The 21071-nt window shown below is 37.5% G+C and overlaps 1 protein-coding gene across 1 annotated transcript; it reads right to left on the bottom strand.

The window, feature by feature from the left end:
- Window positions 1-347: 347 nt before the first annotated feature.
- Window positions 348-17617, bottom strand: VCAM1 (vascular cell adhesion molecule 1). Its single transcript, XM_060026314.1, has 9 exons — window positions 17463-17617; window positions 16645-16920; window positions 14064-14384; window positions 12539-12805; window positions 10284-10559; window positions 7761-8081; window positions 6616-6882; window positions 4614-4880; window positions 348-1260 (listed from the first exon to the last, which is right to left on the bottom strand). Exons 1-9 carry the CDS (start codon window positions 17524-17526, stop codon window positions 1100-1102), a joined length of 2220 nt encoding a protein of 739 aa, XP_059882297.1. The 5' UTR covers window positions 17527-17617; the 3' UTR covers window positions 348-1099.
- Between the last annotated feature and the right edge of the window lie 3454 nt (window positions 17618-21071).

The following is a 21071-nucleotide window of genomic DNA, read 5'->3' as shown; positions in this document are numbered from 1 at the left end:
CTTAGTGGTACATACAGGTGTTCACTTGCTGCCCTTTAATATGTGTATGTTCATCTGCATTCACTCTTTCTGTGTATACTATATTTAAAAAATTTTTTAATTGCAGATTCCAAGGTCACAAAACCAGATATTTCAGTTCAATAGGTTAGGATGGCCCCAAGAAATGTGAATGTTTGTCAAGTTCCCATGATGATTCTGATAAAAGTAATCTGAGGACCATACTTCAAGTATCTGCTTATTAGTTCTATGGGTTTGAACTCTTTGGTCTTTGAACTTGACATTTCACAAAGAGCTGCAACATGATTAAAGGAGGCAATTTATAATAAATAAACACACAACTCTTTCAATTCCAGAAATTATCACTTTACTATACAAAAAACCCTAAACATTTACAAAAGAAAATCAAAAGCAGTTGCATTTTTAGACCACATTGGGAAAGTTACACAAGAGTCTGATGAACAAACAACATCATAAAACGTCTCTGTACCATATTAGTACCATCCAGAGAAATCCAATCAACCATTATACCATAGGTTGAAGTGTTTAGTACCTGAAAGTCAACCCAGTGTCCTCTTGGTTTATCATTTGCCTATAGCAATATAAAATCCTAACATCTTTACAAAACATGGAATTGTTGTCTATGAACTTTATAGGAATAAAATTTTGTTAAAGGAAATAAAATATTAAAAAGATGACATAGTTCAGCTGCCAATCAATATTAAGATGTTTTAAGTTATAACAGTCAATTCAAGCAACATTTTAATAATTATAGAAATGTGACTATAGTGTGCTGATATTCCAAGCAATCTTCCTATGGCATAGTTTTATTTTACATATATACAAATCATGTTATTGCATATACACATCAAGAAACTACTACAGTCGTCACATCTCAAAGGTAGTGCCTATTTTTTAGGCAGAAGTTTTCCTTTGGCTTCTTGCTCACAACAAGGGGCATAGGCAGCCATTTCTTTCCAAGAGTTCACTACATTCAAGGAAGTCTGCACTCCTAGCTTGTTGTTTTCCTCGTGGAATGATGAGCAGTACTGAGGATTTGAACTGATAAATAGTGTCTCTGATTGAACATTTCAAACATTAGCTACACTTTTGATTTCTGTGCTTCTACAAGACTGTATGACCCTTTCATGTTGGCTTTTCTAGCAAAGTAAATAATCATTCCAATGGCAGGTATTATTAAGGAGGATGCACAATAGAGCACGAGAAGTTCAGGAGAAAAATAATGCTTGTTACTTTCTCTTCCTGGAAAATAACAAAATGGATGCAATTAATGTCTAGTATAAAAAGAAATTGTTTAAGAATAATAGTTACATGTTTTATTTTAACAGTACAACTCGTCCTCTAAAGAGAAGTGAATCAAAGTAGTGATAAGAACCAACAGGACCCAAAATACATATTTCTTTGAATTATTTAAATAATCAGTTAGCAGTTGCTATGGTCATGATGAGTCTAAAGATGACAGTTGTTGATTTCCACAAACTTGGATTCAAATAGATTCAGGTTCAATAGCAGAATGGAAGGAAGGGAGCAACTTTTTAGGACTCATTTGGAAGAGCAAGAATTGGAGAAGAGGGTTTGCTTTGGGAAATAGAAACATATACTAAAGAACTAGGACTCTGATCATTATGAATTAAAATAACTAAACAGTTCTCCAAGAAAAGTCTTGTAACACCTAGAGTGTAACCATTATAGTCAAACACCACATATAAGATAGTAAGGGAAAGAATTGTTGTCGATGGCTTTTTAGAGATATATAGAAAACTTTATATTTTGTATCTCTGAAGTAGGGCATCTTAATATACATTATTCCTCTTCAGCATTTATATCACTTCTTGATAATATGAAGTTTTTTGGATAGCATTATGTTTTAGCTTAAATATGACTTACTCAGAGAGACATTCTCTGACCTGCATCTCCTCCAGCCTAAACAAGAAACCCTAATATACTTTTTTTCCTAATATAGTTATATAACCCACTACACTTTCCCTCCATAGCTCTAATCACAGCTTATAGTTAAACATTTGTTTGCTTATCTATTAATTTTGTCTTCCTCCTTCAGACTGTGAATTACATAAGCACATGTATCTAGTTTCTTTTTGATCCACCACTGAATAGCCAGTACCTGGCTCCCTGCTTGGAGTAGCTTGCACCCAATAAATATCTTTTGAATAGTAATATATTTTTTTCTTTCTACATCCTGTCATTTTGACATTTTGTTGTAAATTGGGTATATAAGATAATAGTATACAAAAACTTTAAAATTAGTACTCTTTCTACTTACAAAAATCATCTGACCCCTACAATACTATTTAATATCTTAACCTTATAAGAACATCTATAGAAGATAACATGGTATTTACTGAAGTTTCATCTCTATTTATATTTACATTTGCACAGCATTGTATGACCTCACAAATATCGTTTCTTCAAGTGAGGTATATATTGTCTCAGTCCTGGAAGAAATGAGTGATTTGACCTTGATAATCATTGCTTTACTTCTAGGAGTTTCTAATCACTGGAGATCAACCAAGAAGAAAAGAATCATTGGAGTCAGATGACAGGGAGTCCATGTTTTTGAATTATTGAGGTCAAAAACACTTCACCATAAACATAATGATAATTGCCTATTTTTCTACTTTCCCTTGCTAGAGTAGAACTAGTCAGAGTACAAGGGTAATATTTCAATAGAATTTCCATTATCATAATTATGGTTAAGCATCAATATTGATAACCTGCTGAGCAATGGTATCTCTGCTCCTATTGTTTTCTTTTCAATTTAATACATATTATCTTTTGCCTTTTGTTTTCCCCTCAGATATCTGCAGTAAAATACAAATTCGCTGTTGAGTTGGTTACCAGGGCAACCTTCAAATACAATTTTCTATTAGCTGTATCAACACTGAAAATCCTAAAGACTCCCAACCAGTTCTATCACTGGAATACATTCAAGCAAATATATTTGTAAAAAAAAAAAAAATTAATTTTAAAACTCAGCTAATTACAAAAGATGACTAGTTGAAAATTCCCAGGAAAAATGTCAAATTTTTGTTTCCATTCATTTGTAGTTATTTTAAACCATATTTAGTTTGGAGGTACTAGCTGAGTGCCTAATGTGCTTCAATTTGTTCATTTAAATAATGAGTGAAAAATGGCAAATATGTAAGTTACTAACTTAATAAAGCAATTAGTAAAGACAGCAATGTATGAGAGATAAAAAGTGGAGAAGAAGCTTTGGTGTGTCTTTAAAAGAGAATCGTTAACTACAAAAAGAAATATAAAAATGTTAGGAGTCCAAGTTCCTGGGACTAGGCTTAATTAAAGGTGTTCTGGAGGCATTGAGGATTAAATAGGAATAAATGAATTTCAACCTACTCATAACCAAGATCTCAATCCGTCCAGAAACATCCCCAACCTCATTGGAAGCACTGATTGCATACATCCCTGTGTCACTTTGAGTAACATGATACTAGGTAAATGTTCCATTCTTTGAACACATAGTAACTTCATTGGCCAGATCAACTCTTTTCAGGATAATCACTGCAGGTGGATGACTAAAAGTTTTACATGTAATCGTGATATTTTCCCCTTCTTTAACATTTCTAGGTATATGTATTGATATTGTTGTGTTCTGAGGAGGTACCATGAAGACAAGAAAACATATGGTAAGGTCTTGTAATCTTGAGAGATTTGGCCAGATGAGTAAAATTTTTATCCATTTTCTGACCCACGTTTAAATTTTCTTTACACTGATGAGTAGTTGCTAACTCTGAGAGCCCAGTGCCAGAGGCTCTTAAGAATTGGCATTTGTTTGCAAGAATGTTCACTTCAATTTTGGCTTCCAACACACAATGGGAGCTCATTAGCACTCAAGGAGTGGGAGACAGGGTAGTAAAGTCTGACGTGTTCTGCTTCCACTGATAAGATCAACAGATCCTACTGTGTGTTCACACAAGGGGTTAGGAGATAAAGAGGCTTCTGAAGTTTCTCTGCTGGGGCCACTGCCCCCTCCCTCCCTCTCTCCATCAGAATGGGGTAAAATGGACAAGGAGCTTGGATTTTCTAAGGAGACAGTTCTGTAGTCTAGAGTTTCCTTTATGTTATTCAGCATTAAGATCACCATACTCAGTTATTTTCCTGAAGAGAGTCAATCCAGAAAATATGTACTTACTCCGTGTTCAGAGAGTGACACTCTCTTCTGGTAGGAAGGAAAAGGGTCTGGATAGAACTTTTCTTTTTCCATGTGCCAATTCTACTTCTCTAGTTTCCTTATAACCCTCAGGGAAAGGTTTTGAAAATACATTTAAACACTTTGGAAATGCAGGACCTCAGAGACCAATGATGAATTGTCAACGTTTAAAAAAGCAAACGGGAATTCTACACTGACCAATGATTGATTAATGTCAACTTCCTGGCTGACTCCATAGGATAGAGCAGCTGTGCGTGATTATTTTAGGAAAGACTAAGAAATAACCATAATCATCATGGAATTCAGTTCCATTTTGCTCACTCATTCACCTAATCCTTGAAATTCGTTACAATTCACCAAGCCTCTGACCGATTATAAAAAATAATAAAAAACAAAAACAAAAACAAACCTTTAACATCAAGTGTTATGCTTCTTAATTGCAAGCCAACTTCATTTTTAGATTCACATTCGTATACTCCCGCATCCTCCAACTGGGCCCTGTGGATGGTATATGCACCATCTGTAGACTTCAGCACTATGTAGCCTGACCCTGCTTTTTTCTTCAGGATTATCAAAGTTTGGGGGACATTTCCACATGTACAGGAGATAATGACAGTGTCTCCTTCCTTGACACTCTCAGAAGGAAAAGCTGTAAGTCGTATATCTTTTGGAGCAACTGTGGAAAGAATTTAAAGATACCTCTGACTGAATGAAATATAAACCAATCCCATATTAATTTAATGACAGTAACAATAGCTGTCAAGATGGTGTTTGTGCTTACTGTTTGCATTAAACATTTAGAGGGGTAATTAAAGAAGTCAAGCATTTACTGGATTGTTGTAAATGATCACATTTTAAATAAAAGAAGACAACTCTTATGCTTCTTTCATGTCCCTTAATATAATTCTTTACCCAGCCTAGCCAACGAATAAGTGTTTTAAAAACAGCTGTAGGTTTCAAATGTGAAAAAGAACTTTTTTTTTTCTGGTCACACTGCTGTGCAAATATTTCTTTAAGTATAAAGGCCATTACAGGCTTCTGAGTTCTGAGCTGGACAATCCCAGATCAAGAAATTAGGCTTCCCTGGTGGCACAGTGGTTGAGAATCTGTCTGCTAATGCAGGGGACACGGGTTCGAGCCCTGGTCTGGGAGGATCCCACATGCCGTGGAGCACCTAGGCCCATGAGCCACAACTACTGAGCCTGCTCATCTGGAGCCTGTGCTCCACAACAAGAGAGGCCGCGACAGTGAAAGGCCCGCGCACCGCGATGAAGAGTGGCCCCCGCTTGCCACAACTGGAGAAAGCCCTTGCACAGAAACGAAGACCCAACACAGCCAAAAATAAATAAATTAATTAATAAACTCCTACCCCCAACATCTTCTTTAAAAAAAAAAAAAAAGAAATTAAGCTGTGCTTACAATCCTTAACAACACCAATTATCCTGGGCTAAGTACTTGACATACAACATCTCTGTTAATACGCAACCCGTGGAGGGAGGTACCACATCACCATTTTATAAGTGAGATTCCCATTAAGTTCATCTGTTTTGTGACTTGATTTGATACTCTTTCCCCAACCAGAGCTACATCCTAAGGGCTTTCTTTAAGGTAGTGCATTGCCCTGCCAAGTTCTTCCTTTAAAATACAAATTATTATTGTAATGATGTAACAAGAAAGTCACTAATATCTTAGTGGAAACAATACCAAGGGGTAAGAGCGGAACTGACTGCTCTAGTGAAGAAGAGAACCTTGAACCCCAAAAGGGAAGGTATGAGGGAAATCCAAATCACTTCATGATTTTGCCCAAAACTGCCTACGGCTTCATCCTGTCAACTAGGAATTGTTTTGTTCTCAGTCTTGCCTCTCCATCCTGGCAAGAATGGGTCTGGATCTGCTAACTTCATCCACCCTAGTGATTCTATGCCATTAAACTGATAAACCAGAGGGCATGGTCACTGCTACTCAATCTCAGAATTTATCAAATGTTTAAGTGCCTTCTTAGGCTCCTAAGCACACACTAGCAGGCATCTTGTGAGATTGCCACTCAGAGTTTAATCCAGCTAGATAAGGTAGCTTTAGTCCTAAGTAATTTCAAAATACATATATACATCTTCCTATCCTTATTTCAATGCCATAATCAATGCCTTGTAAGTGTAACTGGAACTCTTGGCACAGTTCCTGGATTCCACCTGCAGTTGAAAGAATTTTGGGATAAGTGACTTGGAATGGTTCATGGGGAAGTACTATTCCAGGAGTTTTCCGTGCAGAGGAAACATCATGAGCTCTTCAAAACGCTCAATGCATTCTGTTTTAGTAAAAATTTTGTTTGTTTCAAAAAGGACTTTTTTCAAAACCAGTAACACAACCAAAATAAGACTAGCAATCATAACTCATTTAATCACTTAGCTCACCTTGGATAATTAATTCGACTTCTTTTCTGCTTATTCCAACCTGGTTAATGCCTTCACAGACATAAATACCAGAATCTTCCATTTTTGTAGACGTTAAGGTAAGAGTGGTATTCTCAGAAAGAGGCTGTAGATCCCCATTACTCAGCAGCCTGCTCCACAGGATTTTCGGAGCTGGAAGGCCATCGCTAGAGCATGTCATATTCACAGATCTACCTTCCTCCAGGATGGAGGAGGGGCTGATCAAGATGGTTGTATCCCCGGGAGCAACTGAAAAGGTGGGGACACTTGTTAGCTTGACTCTTTATACACCGAGTTCCAAAGAACTTTGATAATGTTGCAAAACTGGGCTATGGATTCGCGGATTAGAACAGTTTATAAATCTTGATAACTTTCCAAAACAGGTTTCTGTCCGCATTTACTTTAGCAGGTACAGAACGATAGAGAGTAGAATATGGACACATCCTGGATATTTTCCAATGGAAATAAATTCTGTAGAAACTCTCTTACTATCAAAGAATGGATGATCAATGATAGTACATATTGACATTTATGGTACATTAAACATGACCATGAACTATGTGAATCACCTATGAAAAGGTGGACTCTATTTTTCTACCCCTTGAATCTAGGCTGTCCTTGTGACTAACTTTGACCAATATATCCTGGAAGAAGTAACACAGTAGGACTTCCAAGCCCAGGCCCCAAGAGGCCCCTTTCATGATCACCCTCTTGAAATACTGCACTCTGGTGACTATACCTAGGCTACCTTCCTTGAGAGACACCACATGGAGAAAGAAAGGCCAAGAAACACCAGAGAAGGCCCAGACATGTGAGTGAGGCCACCTGGGACCATCCCCCACTGACCTGCCAACTGACTGACAATGCATGAATGAGCTCATCTAATACCACATTGAACAAACTGCCCATCTGACCTCTTCCCAAATTTCCAGCTTAGAATCATAAGCCAATAAACAGTTGTTTTAAGCACTGGGGGTGGTTTGTTATAATAATCATTATTTTGTTGTTCCTTTTCAATTATTTTTTTCACAATGGTTTTAACTATCAACCTAATGTTAACTCTTTCCTGGCAACCATGATTAAAAAAAATTCATATTAAACTGTGGATACATCATGCATGTACTTACCATTAACATATAGTATCTGTGTACTCTGCCTTTGTTTGGGTTCAAATTCCATTTCATCAATAAGTAACTTAGCCAGACAAACAAGAACTTTTCCCGTGTCTTCAGTGGTGGGGATGAAGGTCATTTCCAAACTCTTGGTCTCTAGGGATTTCTTACTTACATCTTCCAAAAAGATTTTATTCTTCATAATACTCTCCCCTTTAAGTAATTCAATTTCCAGCCGGTCAAAAGGGTACACATCAGGAACCTTACAGCTTACAGTGACTGGGTTTCCACTCACTAACAGACCACTCATCTCAATTTCTGGATCTCTAAGGAAGGCTGCAAACGTCAAGCAAAAATGATGTTTACATGTGACAGTCAAGGAAAAACAGAACTAATCTCTATTAAATGCAAAGGTCTCAAAATGCAGATTTTAATTCACCTGGGATAGGATGATCACTAATATATAAATAACAACATTAAGTATAAATATTTATGACATTAAATATAAATAACACTGGAAACGAAAAATAACTAGCACATCAAATCATCAGGTAATAAATATACTTTTCATTCTTCTCTAGTGATGCAATCTTGCTGACAGCTGTGGCCTGGTCTTTTCAATGGACATGTCAGCTTCCACCATCCTATTTAGTAACTATATATTTTAAACATTTTAAATATTTTCCAGGACGTATTGGATATTTACTATGTGCTAGTCCCTTAACATTCATTATCTCAGTCTTCAAAACGGCATAATCTAATGGGTATTTTACAGCTAGAAAAACTTATAGAGAATGTATTTTACAGCTAGGGAAACACAAAATTCATAGAGGCTAAGAGTCTGCCATTTGGCATCATATCTAGTAAGTCACTGAGCTGAGATCAGAATTTCTATTTCCTTGAGCTCAGAGCCCAGGCTTGGTTTCACAGAGCCATGCAGCCTCTCATCTCAGATAAGACCCAAGGGCACTTCTCAGTTTAGACATTTTCATTTGCAATGGCCAAGTTTAGGCAGAAAGTCTTAAATGTTCCTTGGATAATACTTGTAGTTAAGAAGAAACTATGAGATTTAGATTCTGAATAACATTTATAACACATCTTATGCAAATCAATAAATGTGAGATTAGAGTGGTTATCAAGAGCAAGAGCCATGCTAAAATTTTTTTCTCCTTAAGCGAAGTGTCGTTAAAGTGATACATTCTCTAAAGTTTCTATATGATGGTAAGGCTTCACTGCTGGTTCTCATTGCTGTTGGGAATGTGCCTACATCAGCAGGTCCCGGACTCTTGGTAATACGATAACGCAATAAATTTACCCTTCTTCTGAGAGATTCAAATCCCTTTACGGACATACTCTAACTCATGCTGAACAAACTCCTGAGGGGTAACACAAGTTTGGGCAAGATTTCTGGAGGAAAATCTCTACAATTGTTCTCTTGAATTCCACTGAATAAAAACAAGGCAGAATAACCTACTCAAAGTGTAACTTTATGATCACTTTGTATATTTTCTCCCTCGTTCATTATAAACTGAGGAACTCCAGCAATGCCAATTCATAGAGATTTGAGGCTGTAAAGGATTTTTGTTAAGGTGACAAGAACAGCAAGAAAAAGTGTAGTGTATTTATGTGGTGTAAATCAATATTCAAATCTAGTGCAGTCTCCTGTTTCTACTTTTTGTCTGCCACTGACCATCCCCAGTGACAAATCTAACGCCCTGGCTTTCTTTTGCTCCCCATTGCCTCATTTCTCCCATCCTGCCAATCGGCTTTCAAATGTGCCGTCAAAACAGACCTACTAGAGCATGGACTTGAGGATACGGGGAGTGGGAAGGGTAAGCTGGGACGAAGTGAGAGAGTGGCATGGACATATATACACTACCAAATGTGAAATAGATAGCTAGTGGGAAGCAGCTGCATAGCACAGGGAGATCAGCTTGGTGCTTTGTGACTGCCTGGAGGGGTGGGATAGGGAGGGTGGGAGGGAGGGAGACGCAAGAGGGAAGAGATATGGGAACATATGTATATGTATAACTGATTCACTTTGTTATAAAGCAGAAACTAACACACCATTGTAAAGCAATTATACTCCAATAAAGATGTTAAAAAACCCACAAAAAACAGTATGCTTGGGCCTCACCCCCAATTCAAATAATTGAGCAGCAGTCATCCCACCCTGTTATCTGAGTGGACACTGACTACACTCCTTGCACACGACCACCTCTGTACACCCCACATACACCCAGAGGGGGATGGGAAGCAGGGAGCATGCAGTGCGTTCAAGTCCATGATGAGAGAGTATCGACAAGACACAGCCTAAGCATTGTGGATGCTGGGTTCTTATGTAATATCTACCTAAGACTTAGGCCAATTAAGTTACATGAAAAATTCTGGTTCAGAGATTTAGGAACCATTCACAATGCTAAATTCCCCTTCTAAACACAAGGATCTTGTCTTGTGTCACAGATTCACATTCTGTTTCTTCCAGTGGAACTGGGAACAACGACGACAAAACAGTAAACAATTCTGAAAACCACTTACAGTAGAGCTCCACGTGGATTCCTTTTTCCAGTTTCTTATGCCCACATGTCACGGTGCACAGATAAAAATGTTCGTTCTCAAATCTCACAGGACTCAGGGTCAATGTGGACTTGGACCCCTCGCTCCTCACCTTCCCGTTCAGAGGACTGTCTATCTGGGTTCTCCAAGAAAAAGATGGGGACTCGCAACCCATGACATCACAGGTCAACACAACTGAGTCGCCAATCTGAGCAGCAATCTGGGATCCAGGGGAGATCTCTACAGTAAACATTTTCTCTGGGGGATAAAAGAACAAGATGAAAAGAAGATAAGATTCTTTTCTTCTTTCATCACAGCTCAATATATGGTCTTTTTTTTTCCTGGCCTCTTTTCAGCTAACATCTATGCCAGGAATAAATTACTCCTTTCCACCTTGGGACCTTCAGAAATGAAACCACATCTTTTAAGAACAAATGCACAAGACCCTGTTGATTCATTCATTCAATAGAATGAATAAGGATAAAAATTTGTCAAGACAGAGATTGGCATCTTTTCAGCAAAAAAAAATCATTCTCCACTCAAATGTAGTTTATCAAATCCCTGTAACAGTGGAAAAACAGCTCAAAAATATAAGAGGTTCCAGTGTGTCAAGCATTGTGGAAATCACTTTACATATATTATCTCATTTAATCCTCACAACTTCATGAGCTGATATTATTAATTCTGTCTCCCTCTCCTCCCCTTCTTCCTCCTCCTCTTTCTTCTTGAGGAAAAATGATAAATAACTTCACCCAGGTTACAAGTGGCAAAATTAGGACTTGAAGCCAGGTAGGTCTGATTCAAGATCCCAGCTTTCCAATTGCTTGAACAACTAAATCAAATCATCCTCATGTGGAGATAAAACAAAATCTAAGAAAAGTACTGAAAAAAAGTTATACAAATATGTCTTCTGATTAGAAGCAATACCCGTAACAGACCAGCACTTAGAGCTTCTGTATCAACAGAATAAACCTGCACCATTGAAAGTCACACAGAATCACATTGAAAGCAAAGGCAAAATCTAAGCATTAAAGTGGTATGCAGGCCACCTCTTAAATTTGTTTGATACAATATAAAAATACTTTACTATTGACTCAGGGGCTGAAAACTGAGATGCCAGGGCAAACTCCTAAGTCTCAGATATCCAGAAAAGCTCTTTGGCTGCCAGTGCCATCCCTGCTCATTGTTTCTGACTAGATTGTGAAGAGTTTTATGCGACTATTTTAAAAAATGTGAATTTTAATTTACATGCAGTTAGGGTTTGGTTGAAGTAATATAAAATGTGCACCTTTCTTGTTTAAGGTAGATAACTCTGGTAGCAGTGCATAGGATTATGTTGGGGGACAGAATGATAGCAGGGTGACCATTCAAAGACAATTATCTATAGTTGAAAAACCGTGGGGTTTGGGGTTTAAATGGGCCTCTATTAAATGTCATTAATGAGCTCTGTGACTCTAGGCAAATTGTCAACTATTCTGTGCCTGTGTTTTTATTCACCTCATAAGGTTGTGGTAAAGAAAAAAGACGTAACATTTATAAAGTGGAAAGAGAATTCCTGGCAAATATTAGGTGTACAAGCAATAAGGGTCATTATTAATCTCTGGGAGACACTATTCTCTCATCTGTAAAATGGATATAAAATACATACTCGTTAGTTATTTCTTGAAGATTAGAGGAAACATACGTAAAGTGCCTGGAATATAGCTGGTGGATATTATTTATTGATAAGAACATCTTTCAAGAGTCCAAGTGAGAGATGATAAACTAAGGCAATGGCAAGAGGGTTGAAGAAAAGAGGTCAGATTCTAGGGATCATTTTGAGGTAGAACTGACAGGTTTTGGTGATATGGAATAGGAACATGAATTTCAGAGTAAACAGCACATAATACATAGTTCAAATCTTGGGAGTCCAGAGTTAGAAGGGAGGAGGACCAGATGTGGGAACCTGAGAATACTAATATTCAAGGGGCAGAAGGACGAGAGAAAGCCAAGGAATGAGGCAGTGAAAGAATGATGAGAAATGGAAAGGAACCAGAAAAGCAGAGCCATGGAAGTTCTGGCAGGAAAGATTTCCAAGAAGTATGAGTAAGATGAATATATAATTGTATTAAAGCACATGACGATCAGATGGATCATCAATAAAAGTTAACGAAGTAATTTTGGCATTGAAGCTATTTCACTATTGCTTAAATCCAAATGACGGCAGCTTTATCAGTCCTTTTTCGCATTCTGCTTACCTTGAACAATTAATTTCACCTCTTTTCTGTCTTTCCCAACCAGATTAACTCCTTCACACATATAAATTCCAGAATCTTCCATCCTCATAGCAATTAAAGTGAGAGTTGCATTCTCAGAAAGGAGCTGTAGATTCCCATTGTCTAATTTCTTGCTCCAGAAAATCTGTGGAGCTGGTAGACCTTCACTGGTACATGTCATCGTCACGGAATCACCTTCTTGCAGGCTTGTGGAGGGGTTCACAGATATAAGTGTGTCCTTGGGTGAGACTGAGAAGGCAGAGCACAATAGTAGTCATTGCTAAGCATCATCTTGATCCAATAGGGCTACGGTATTTCTCTCATAGACTTTATTTACATACTTTCACAAATTTGACAAACTTTCTCTGCCAAACTAGGATAAAGAATTGCTGAGTCATAAAAATTAGTCAATCCAGTTTCTGACTAATTTGATGGAGTTACTTTTTTTGATGTTTGGTGTTTTCAGATGGCCATAGATACTCAGAAATTAAGAAAACCCTTAGAATAATGTGGTTCAATCTCCTAGGTAAGGTAGAAGTTCTGGCTCAGCTTCCTTGCCAAAGGTTCATTCAAGTCGGCTTCAACACTTATGGTGCAAGGAAATCCATGTCTTATAGTAAGCACAGTCCATTTGATTTTTGGACAGCTCTAGTTATTAGAGCACTTTCCCTTTATTGAGCTGAACTCTTCCTCTTTGTAACTAACTTTTATACACCGGTCATAGTTCAGTCCTCTACTGCTAAAGAATATATCAAATCCCACTTCTACGTGACTGTCTTTCAAATACTTAGTTATAGCTCTTGTTTCCAAGTTTTATATTCTCTAGGAAAAATATCTATTTTGACTATTCTTCTCAAAACATTGATAAAACGTTTCCATCTCATTCTCTTTCAACTAAACTTGTTATAGAAGGCAATACTCCTTTTAAGTACGGTGTCAAAGCAGACCAGAGCATTTTAGCCTAGAACAAAGCACAGTGAGTCCACTCCTACCAATTTTGGGATTTCAAGACTGCTTCAGCTCCCCCAGCCGTCTCAGAGAGCATGGAGACAATCAAACCTCATCTCCTCTCTCTCACCCCACACATATGTGTCCAGGTGAGCATACATATACGCACTCACACACAGAATAAGTGCCCACCTCGTAAAATCTCTATACCTTGATATTTCAAGGCATGGTATACGAGTTTACAAAACATGATTAAAAACATTTTATCACTTGAGCCTATTTCCTACTACCCGATCAGGTGGCATTAGTAGTCCTCTTTGATAGACTGTGAAATTAAGTGACCCAAATTCACACAGTTAGTAGAGTCAGAACTTAAGCTCAAATCTTCTCAACACAAATTTGGTGTGCTTATTAAATTATGCTATTGTCAAAAATTATGCTCTCAATGAATCAAAATGGTGTAAAAACTACAAACACGTTTCTTCTTGACTTTAGCTGCTAAGTTTACTGCTGTATAGATCCAAGACTAAGTTCCCATAGACTTTACACAAGTACTTACTGTAGACTTGCAGTTTTTTTGTAGTCTCCCTTACTTGGGGTTGAGAATCAATTTCATTAATGTGTAATGTAGCTTGACAAACAAGAGCTTTCCCAATATCCTCATCAATAGGAGTGAAGGTTACTTCCAAACTCTTCGTTTCCTGGGACTTCACTTCTGAAATCTCCAGAAAGTTCTGTGTCTTCACGGAATGGTTGCCCTTCAGTAATTCTATCTCCAGCCTTTCAAATGGGTAAACATCAGGGACCAAACACGTGACTGTGACTGGCTTCCCAACCTCCAGGGGACCACTCAAATGGATCTCTGGGTCCTTAGGGAAAGCTGCAAAGTTCAAACAAATACATGCAAATGGACTTTTTGTTCATGTTGTATGAGGTCCCTTACTGATTTAAATCAATGTAAACTAAATCTAATATGTTTGCGAATACAGTCTTAATACAGAAGAATTGTTTAAATAGCCTTTCATGGTTTGGGGTAGGTTCAAGAACTGGAATCTCCTGTTAGAGAGTTCAGTTCTGATGCTGCATGTACTAAGTGTTGCATGTTATCAGAGTGAAAGGAAGGCGAAGAAATTCATGTTTATTGAATACTTATGTGTGCCCATCACTGTGCTATTCATTTAACACCAATGACTTTATTTCATCCTCACAACAACCCTAAGAAATAGATACCACAATTCATAGATATGAAAACATAAACTTAGCACATGTGCATAACTTTCCTAAGGTCACACAGCTAGTAATGGTAAAGCTGGGATTTAAACTCAGGATTTTTATTAGTCTGTACTGCTATTGAAGATATTTTTATGTTATATCACATTCTCTTATTTTAGTGAGGGCAGATATATTTCATTTTATGGATAAGGAACCTGAGGCTTAGAATGGCATTGCAAAGAATAGTTATTGGGCAAGATATGCTAAGAAATGAAAAGAACAATTCTAAATAATTGGTTTCTGAAAAATGGTGCCTCTGACAGGCATTCATCCACCAGAAAGGTTCACCTGTGCAGTCTTTAAATTCTGGAAGGCATATTTGCCTCCCAAAATGCCTAACTCAAAGTATAACTAATACTCCATTTGAACTTTTTAGTGTCAAGGGACACATTAGTTCAGTCAGCCATTGCTTTCCTTGCAAGGCTACTTTTCATTGCAAACTGCCAGGATGGTAACACATTGGCTCGATTCAAGACTGTGAAATAAGAATACAAAGTTTCCAACTCTAAAGAATATTACAATCAAATGTGGAATGGAGACAGGACTGTTAAGCATAATGAAAGACAGACATTCTTGAAAAAAAAACTAAAAAACTTCAGCCAAGATAATTAAAGCCAGAAGGGCCTTCATTTCTCTTTTTAAATCTTCAACTATTTGGTACTTGCGAGGAAAGGCAAAGGAACTGGAAATGTTTTGCTATGTGAAGAAACAGTATTTTTCATTTTTCCACCAATAGTCCTGTCCCTCATATTCTGAAAGAAATGCGCTTATAATACACATAGTTTGCTGTCAGGTAATACAAGAACTCACTACTTTCCCCTGTATTTACATAAGGGGGCCTTTCAAGGAGCTCAGGAGGCTGCACAGACATAAACTCTGCATGTACAACCAGCATAATTGAAAGCAGCCGGCCAGGCACAGTTTCTTGGGAAGCACTAGCAACATACAGGCTTCTTGAAGAATCAGTTAAGGTTACTGGACAAAGTTGTCTCCACTACAGCAGAAGAGAAGCAACATAAGTAGAAAAGATAATCAAATGATGTCTTTCTGAAGAGATGACTATCAAGGATTCCAGTATTTTGGAAAGAGCAGTAACCAGAATGCAAGTGATTTATTTCAGGTTATTTTTTCACTCCTTTTGCTAACTTTCTTTGCTGGATTGAGAATGGATTTGGGTACATTTTGGTAGGCTGGTAAACGAGGGGTATTCATTCACATTCACAAGGCAAATCTAGTTCATTATACAAATATCTTTGAGGTTGAGTGATTGAGCATCAAGACTTAATGGCACCAAACAAAAACAAAAACAAAACCTCCTAAATTTATCTCCACCAAAGTCAAATGAGTGAAATGTTTGCAGATATTTTTCTTCTAGCTAAAGGGGAAAACTTTGTACAGGAGCCCATTACTAAATTATAGATCCCCTGCTTAATCTTTAAACTAATTTTAAGCACCAAATTGCATAAGAATAAATAAATGGAAAATCCCTGAAGTATGGAATTCATAAATCATTTAGACACATGGACAAGTGAACATATAAGGATATAATTGAATAGAAATTTTTTAAAATAAAATAAACAGAACCTTAGAGATCTTCACTTTATGATTAAGAAAACTGAAGCCTAGAGAAGTTGAGTCTTACCCATGGTCACCATGTTTGTGGCAGAGTTGGAAATAGAAGCTAGGATTTGGGTCTCTGGTCTAGTGCTAGGTTCAGCTGTCTCTAGCTTTCTTGGTACACTGGGTCCTCTAGCCAAGAATCTGGACATGAATATACTTTTTTCTTTCTTTTCTTTCAAAACTATCCTTTTAGAAACTTATTTTAAAGCAAAATGGAGAGAAAATCAAATATTCTCTGAAGTACTCACAGTAGATCTCCACTGGGATTCCTTTTTCCAGTTTCTGAGACTCACAAATCACTGTGCACAGGTAATAGTGTTCATTCCCCAGACTAACAGGATCCATGGTCAGCGTGGATTTGGTCCCCTCATTTCTCACCTTCCCGTTCAGTGGACTGTCTATCTGAGTTCTCCAGGAGAACGATGGGGACTCACAGCCTGTTGTGCTACAAGTCAGTGAGATGGAGTCACCAATCTGAGCAATAATTTTGGATTCAGGGAAGATGTCGATTTTAAAAGCTTGAGCTGTGAAGGCAGAAAGAAAAAAACAAACACTGGTTTGTTGAGTATTCTAGTCCTTCTTCTCTGTTCTAGTATAACACCCAAAATACAATCTGGTTGATCTCTTTCCTAAACTGCTTCCAACTAACGCAAGGCAGCATTGAAGTCACTTTCAAAAGAAGGTGTTGAAATCATCTTCGCTTAGGAGAACCCTCATTCTGACCTTGATGCCCATTTATCAGAGTTGTTTTGTCACTAGCTAAGTTTGCTTTCATTATCAAGTGCAGGAAACTAAAAGACAGACCTTCCTAGAGATAGAATCCAATTACTCATTTGACATTGGAAAAAAAGTATCCAAAAAACATCAACTTTACAGCTGTAACTATGACAATATAATGGTGTCTAGCAATACTCAATAGCACATTAAAAGTTAGGTTAAATTAAATTTTCCCACTCTTTAAAAATCCTAGTGCCTTTCTTTACGACCATAACAAAACTGACTGAAGCCAAAATCAGGGCTAAAATGGAATGCTAGCATTTGGAACAAATCAAGGAGAAGAACTTACAAACTGCAAACACCATCCAAAGTATATTTGAGGCTCCAAAGATCACAACCATCTTCCTAGGCATTTTAAGTTGCTGTTGTTATGAGAAAATAATGGTTCCAAAACCCTTCTTTCTGTCCCCACTGAAAGTGCCTGGGAAATCTTGAGCTCCTAAAGCCAGTGAGGTTCAGTGAGGAATGAAATAGAAAGTCTGCTCTTTATAAAGGGTCTTGTTGCAGAGACACAGAGGCGGAGGGAAATCCCTTCAAGGGGAAACCCGGAGCAGAGCCAGAAAAAAAGTTTAACTGACACCCAGCCAAGTCCAGTGTTAACCCCTTCCGTTGCTCTCAGTACTGAAACTACTATCTCTGCCCTAGAAAAAGAAAACACTTCCAAGCCTATAAAATTAAAACTTTTCCTGATTTTTCATTCTGAAAGGATATCTTTGCATGAAATATATAAAGTAATGCTTGTGGCAGAATGAGGCTTTCTGAATCCAATGGGGAAAAGAGAGAGGGAAAAATAGTAAATTACACTCTAGTTTTTGAAGTGGCTAAACAAGCACTATGTCATGTGAACTGATTCTTCTCCATTAGGAAGATATATTTGCAATTCTAAAACAGAGACTAAATTTTCTCTTGCAAAAAAAAGGAAAAGATCTTTTCTTTTGATGAGTTATTTTTTAAAAGAGAGACAGCATAGCTTCTTAGTTTTATACGTTTTATTCACAACATAGTTTTTTTGACAACAAACATCCAGCTTCTGAAATGATTTTCTTGAGTAGAGAATAAAGGAACACTACCAGAACAAGAGAAAGAATTTTCCTCTTCTGTTTTAGAAAAGTTACCAATTCTTTGGTTCAGTTGCTGGATAATTGGAAGTCTTTTGCAGACTTAAATGAAATGTATGGAAGTCATCTGAAGTGGTAAATCTCTTGACTGTGAGATTTAACCACAAACACAGTTAAAACATGAAAAATAATTTGTTTCTCTTTTATGGTAGGTGACAACAACAATTTTATGCTCTTTTTCCCCGCCAGTGAAAAGACTTTTTAAAAGGTATTTTTAAATGACTGTTTTTGCCTTACACACACATACTTAAGTCTTTGCAAAATGCTTGCCCATCAAAAAGAAACCGGAATAGCCACTTCCTTGTATTAGACTTGTGCAGGTCTTCCTCCCACACTGGATCATCAGTTCGTATCATGGTCCCAGACCAGTTCTTGTTCAGCATTGTATCTACCTCTGCCTTCCCAATATCTAATGCTTGGTTTTGCACTTAGTGGGTACCAAAAAAGTGCAATCATAAATATTATAAATTAAAATTTGGAAAAGAAACTTCCAAAATGCTAGCAATAATATGTAAATAGTGCATGAGAAACATGTTGGATTCTACAAAACAAAAAAAAATACCAAAGCTCACGGGCTCCCAGGGATGTGTACAATAAACAGCCCTGTGCTATGTGACTGAGGAAGGCCATAACTGAGGTTTGGAACTGATAACTGCTCCTACATGGCTGGAGAGGTTCTGGACCTCCTCTTGGATGCTGATGAGGCTCCCACTCAAGGCTAAGGAGAGAAAAAAAGTGGAAGAAGCTACTGGCTGTGATGGTATATAAGTGTGGCTTCATCTGCCAAATAGCTAAGGATCAGAAAAGGGGCTTCAGGCAAAATTAGCTGATGAACATGTAATCTAGAGGTCTTTTATAATGTTCATGTCATGGAAGAAGATTATCAGAACCATGTATGTTAACTGCTTAACTCAGAAGAAATCAAAAGGGAATTATGGAGTTTTATTGTACTCTCTGGGGTGTAAAAACACAAGTGAACCGTAGGATCCAATTTGGGATCACTGAGAACAAGTCATAGCAAATAACTTCAGTATCAAGCTTGGATATGATTCCAAGCTTGGAACATTGGAGAAATATCTAATCTATTGAATTAGTTCATAGTGGTTTCAGCAGAAGTCCCTCATGACATACTTGAGTTGGATGACATTTGAGGTCCTACCAGCTCCTTCCAGGTTGAGTTGACTGTATTCTCTTCTGTGACCTCTTCATTAGAGCCTACTAGCAGTGAAGTAGTTGTCATGCTGCATTTACCTGTTAACATGTCAATCATTCCTAACTTACATACTCAGGTGTTTTCATTTTCCATCATAGCATCTAGCCCAGAATAAGATATTCTTAAAATTTGTGGAATGAATGAGTGAATAGAATTTCAAGTATAAGGTTAACAGATTGGGACTAACCTATCTGGATAGAGTGTTAACTGTGTTTTTTCTTTGAAATTGTTCAGTTCAACATTTTTATCAGTAACACAGGAGACATGATTATCTAATTTATTCATAATGCAAAACTGAGAAAGACAGTTAACCTTAGAGATGACAGAATCAAGATAAGGATGATCTCAAAAGATGTAATAATGGTCCAGATAATGAAGTGAAATTTAATGGGAATACATTAAAGTCCAGCATTGAAATGTAAAACATCAAAGTCTTGAGTAAAATATGGAAGAGTTTTGACTTGATGGTAATCCATAGGAAGACCCTCTAATGGTTTTAGTGAATCACAAAGTGAACACAAGGCAACATTGTCATGAGAAACCAAAATAGATGTTGATAAGCTCAAGGTGAACTCATAGCATTCAACCTTCTTATCACCTGAGGCCATAGTCTCCAAGACCATATTGGGAGCAGAGGTGTCTGATTCAAGGCTCTAGTCCTTATGAGAGAGACTGACAAAACAGAGGGTGTCCAGAAGAAAGTGATAAGGCTGGTAGATGGTTTTAAAATCCCTGACCTGGTAGGAGCTGTTAAAAGAATAGGATGTTTAGTTTGGATAAGAGACACCTATGAAGTCATTTGATAAATAAATGACTGATGTGTGAAGGAAGGAATATACCTGCTGCTCTGTGCTATATCAGAGGCTAAAGGTAGGGCTTACCGGCAGGTAGTTACTAGATTATTAGCTGTAGGAAGGCCAGGGGTATGTGTGTCCTGTTCACCACTAGAGCCTCAGCACTTAACACAGTGACCAGTAGATAGTAGGGGTTCAGTAAATCAATACTGAATGAATAAATAACAATTTGAAAAAGAGCTTGACTCAGATCCCATTAGTCCTGAATTCAAATTCACTACTCCACCTGGGAATTCCACGACTTTGAGCAAGTATAGGTAGCCTCTCTACACTTGTTTACACACGCTCAAATAGGGATAATAGTATCATTTTAAGTGATTCACATGATTTTTATGACTATCAAGTCAAAAGTGATCATCTGAAATCTCTTTAAATAAAAATAGCAAAGTTCTCATTGGTTCAAGATGGTGGAGTAGAAGGACGTGCAAGAGAACTGAAACCACAACTAACTGCTGAACAATCATTGACAGGAAGACACTGAAATTCACCAAAAAACATATCTCACATCCAAAGACAAAGGAGAACCTGCAATGAGATGGTAGAAGGGGCTCAATCACAATAAAATCAAATCTCATAACTGTTGAGTGGGTGACTCACAAACTGGAGAACACTTATACCACAGAGTCCACCCACTGGAGTGAAGGTTCTGAGCCTCACATCAGGCTTCCTAACCTGGGGGTCTGGCAACAACAGGAGGAGGAATTCCTAGAGAA

Source organism: Delphinus delphis, chromosome 1, assembly GCF_949987515.2.
Source record: "Delphinus delphis chromosome 1, mDelDel1.2, whole genome shotgun sequence".
Lineage (NCBI taxonomy): Eukaryota > Metazoa > Chordata > Mammalia > Artiodactyla > Delphinidae > Delphinus > Delphinus delphis.
This window is presented reverse-complemented; position numbering and strand designations above follow the sequence as displayed.

Coding starts and splice junctions, on each gene's coding strand:
- VCAM1 (XM_060026314.1), bottom strand. CDS start 17,526: ATGCCTAGGAAGATGGTTGTGATCTTTGGAGCCTCAAATATACTTTGG. Junction 12,806..14,063: donor AAAAAAACTGCAAGTCTACA/GTAAGTACTTGT, acceptor CTGCCTTCTCAG/TCTCACCCAAGGACACACTT. Junction 10,560..12,538: donor GGTGAAATTAATTGTTCAAG/GTAAGCAGAATG, acceptor TTTATCCCCCAG/AGAAAATGTTTACTGTAGAG.